Source organism: Penaeus monodon, chromosome 30 (genome assembly GCF_015228065.2).
Source record: "Penaeus monodon isolate SGIC_2016 chromosome 30, NSTDA_Pmon_1, whole genome shotgun sequence".
Classification (NCBI taxonomy): Eukaryota; Metazoa; Arthropoda; class Malacostraca; order Decapoda; family Penaeidae; genus Penaeus; species Penaeus monodon.
Window position 1 is genome coordinate 9,992,096 of NC_051415.1, and position 2,948 is coordinate 9,995,043.

The 2,948-nt window shown below is 41.6% G+C and overlaps 1 protein-coding gene across 1 annotated transcript in view; it reads right to left on the reverse strand.

The window, feature by feature from the left end:
* LOC119592345 (cilia- and flagella-associated protein 251-like) overlaps positions 1–2,948 on the reverse strand; it is a gene marked incomplete at its 3' end in the record, with an annotated part of 4,328 nt that overhangs the window by 779 nt on the left and 601 nt on the right. The window contains 3 exon segments of the mRNA XM_037941173.1: positions 1–786; positions 789–1,203; positions 1,752–1,970. Of these exon segments, the coding sequence (XP_037797101.1) occupies positions 1–786; positions 789–1,125 (1,123 nt within the window).

The window sequence follows — 2,948 nt, forward strand, 5'->3', positions numbered from 1 at the left end:
CACTTTGAATTATTTTTCCCGTCGGTGTTTCTTCGTTGTTCTGACTTTCATCTGATTTATTTTCCTCTATTTTGATTAGAACAGTATTGTTTTCTGGGGCTTTGCTCTCTTCCTCTTTCTCTTCATCAAGGATTCTTTCATGAGTCGCCTCGTCACATTCTTTGTCCACCTTCTCCAACTCCTCTTTTTCATACAGTTTATTCTTCTCTTCGTCCAGATTTGCCTCTTCCATATATTCTTCAACTACTTCATCCACCGTCTTTACTTCATTATCTTTTCCTTTCCTCTGCTCTACGTCTTCTTCCTCCTCCTTCTTTTCGTCTACTTTAGGCCCTGCTTCCTTCTCACCATCCAATTCTCTCTCTCCTTTCTCTTCCGTCTCTTCATTTTTCACCGATATTTCATCATCAACTTCTTTCTCTTCCCTTTCTTTACTTGTTTCTTCCTCTTTACCTGTTTCGGGTGGTTCCCTTTCTCCATTTTCATTCTCAATTTCGCTAGTTTCTTCATTCCATTTTCCTTCTCCATCATGACCGTTGCTCTCTGTTGTTTCCTTTGGGAATTCGATGACTGACTCGTAAAATTCATCCTCCGATACTTCTCTATATTGAGCATTTTCTTCTGGTTTATCGATTTGTTCTCTTTCCACATCTACTGTTTCTTCTTCAGGTTTATTTGCTTTGTTTTCATCCATAGTGTCTCCTTCACTCTGGGTCGTTTCTTCTGATGCTTCATAAACTTTCTCGCTACTATCACTGCTTTCTTTTGCAGATTCCCTTTCCATTTCTCTCTTTCCTTCTCTTCCTTATCCCCATCTACAGCATCAACACTCGTTCTTTCTCCTTGTTCCTCTCCATCTCCTCCTTCCTCGGACTCGCTATCTCTCTCTTCGTTCATCTCTTTCGCAATGTCGCTCTCGTCAATTTTCATCACCCCGCTTCCATTTTCTGCTGATTCTGCATTGGCTTCGTTCGACTTTCTCATCACACTTTCCCACTGGCTTTGCTTCTCTCCTCCGCTCGCTGTGTCTTCCCCTTTCGTTGTCTCGTCCTCGCCTTTTCCTGTGTTTCCCTCTTTCTTGCCGCGTTTCGTTTTCTTTACTGCCTTTGTTCCGTTCTTCCACATTTTCCCCAGACTCTTTCGTCTCACACTGGCCGTGTCCGTGACGGTTGGTGTACCCTCGTTGTCGTCTTTGGTTTGTGTCTGGAAAGCGCGAGGGAAAGGGGGGTGGGTGTAAATCGCGAGAAGATTAATTATTAATGTGCGGCATGCGATTAATAGTTACGAAACTTTATGACTGTCATTGGTTTTATAACATTTCATAATACTATTCCAGCTCAAATCATGGTGGTGAAAGGTTGCTAACATTAATTGTATTATTCCATACTCAGTACACATATATCAAGCAATTAACGCAGACATTGAAAGTTTACCTGATCGCTTAAACGAGTGTTAGAGAATACACCTCAATAGAGGTATATAATTTGGTTTCGTTGAAATCGCTGTTTAACGAACAGTGCGTACTTGCTTTATCAGTAATTTAAATTTCTTAATTCCTGTTCAGACATTTTACAATATATCCAACACATAAATAATCATACGGCAATCATTACTTGTATTTCGCAAATCATGAAAAACAAATGAAGTCTTACCACCCTACATACCCCGGCGCAGTGAACCATATAAATGTCAAATTCTTACATTTCCCAACAACCTATGTGATCGGTCAACTCCCTCCCCCCAACCCTTACCTCGTAGGTGTCCGCCGCGTCGGGCGCGCCCTTGCGTTTGGGCCAGCTGCCAGACGGCGTTGGGTAGCTCCAGTTGGCCAGCCTCTCCCCCACCTTCGGGATCTGCGGGGAGGTGGCCCAGCTAGCCGCGACCGGTCCGAGCTTGGCGTTCGAATTCTGGTTCTTCTTGCCGGAGGAGTTGGTGGCTCGTGAGGCGGCCAGCTCGGGAGGCACAGGTGGCTGGGAAAGACACGGGCAGTACTGCAATGAAGTCGCGGGGTGAGAATCCGTCGCGGTGGCTTTGGGCGACACGTGAGGCGCCGGGGGGATAGTGTGGGGCGTGAGGGCCGCCTGTCCCTTTTTGAATCCCGAGAGAGTTTGAGTGGAAGTGATTTACGTTTGTTGGTATAAATAAATACTAATTGCACTTTCTAGTATTCATCTTGTATATAATGATGATTGTTTGAAAAAGGGGCAAATAACATATAAATTCAAAAATTATAATATACACTTAAAAACTAATTATTATGCCAATTGTCTTTATCAGTAATTTCGTAATCATCAGTATAATGCATTCTGACATACCAACAAAAATAACATAAAAAAGTGAATAGAAGACCAACAAACTACGTGTGAAATGCAACACATAATCTTTATGTTGTCCCTACAAAATGATGTAAAACAACAGAGAAGCACGGTGCGAGAATAGGAAAGCAATGTAAAACTATTAAAGAGAAAAAGGCAGTGTGAATGCAATATTTGGATAATGCTGAGGAAGAATGAAGCAATGTAAATAAGAACGAAGGGTGAATGGGAAAAAAAACTGAGCAATGCAAAAGAATTAAGGAGTGTAAAAGCTTAAGAAAACAGCGGCGTTAACAGAAAAGAAGCAATTTGGTCACGGTCATGGAGCCTCACTTGAGCTTGGTACTATATATATACACTTTGTAATGAAATATTCGTATCTGATGTCCAAGGGAGTGACTTCTCTGACCTATCTTGCATTAGCTAGCCCAAGGGATATCAAGAACGTATCTCCTGAGCTCTGGATTAAACTCATGAGATTTAAAAAGGTTGAGTTGTAATATTCACACAAAAAAATCCGTTGAGAAAACTATACAAGCTGTTGAAAACGATTACTTGGTGTTTTTCATTGCATTTTAATTTTTAAATGTGATCTTGTTTATTCAAACTTTGCAGTGGTTAAGAGGGTTGGAT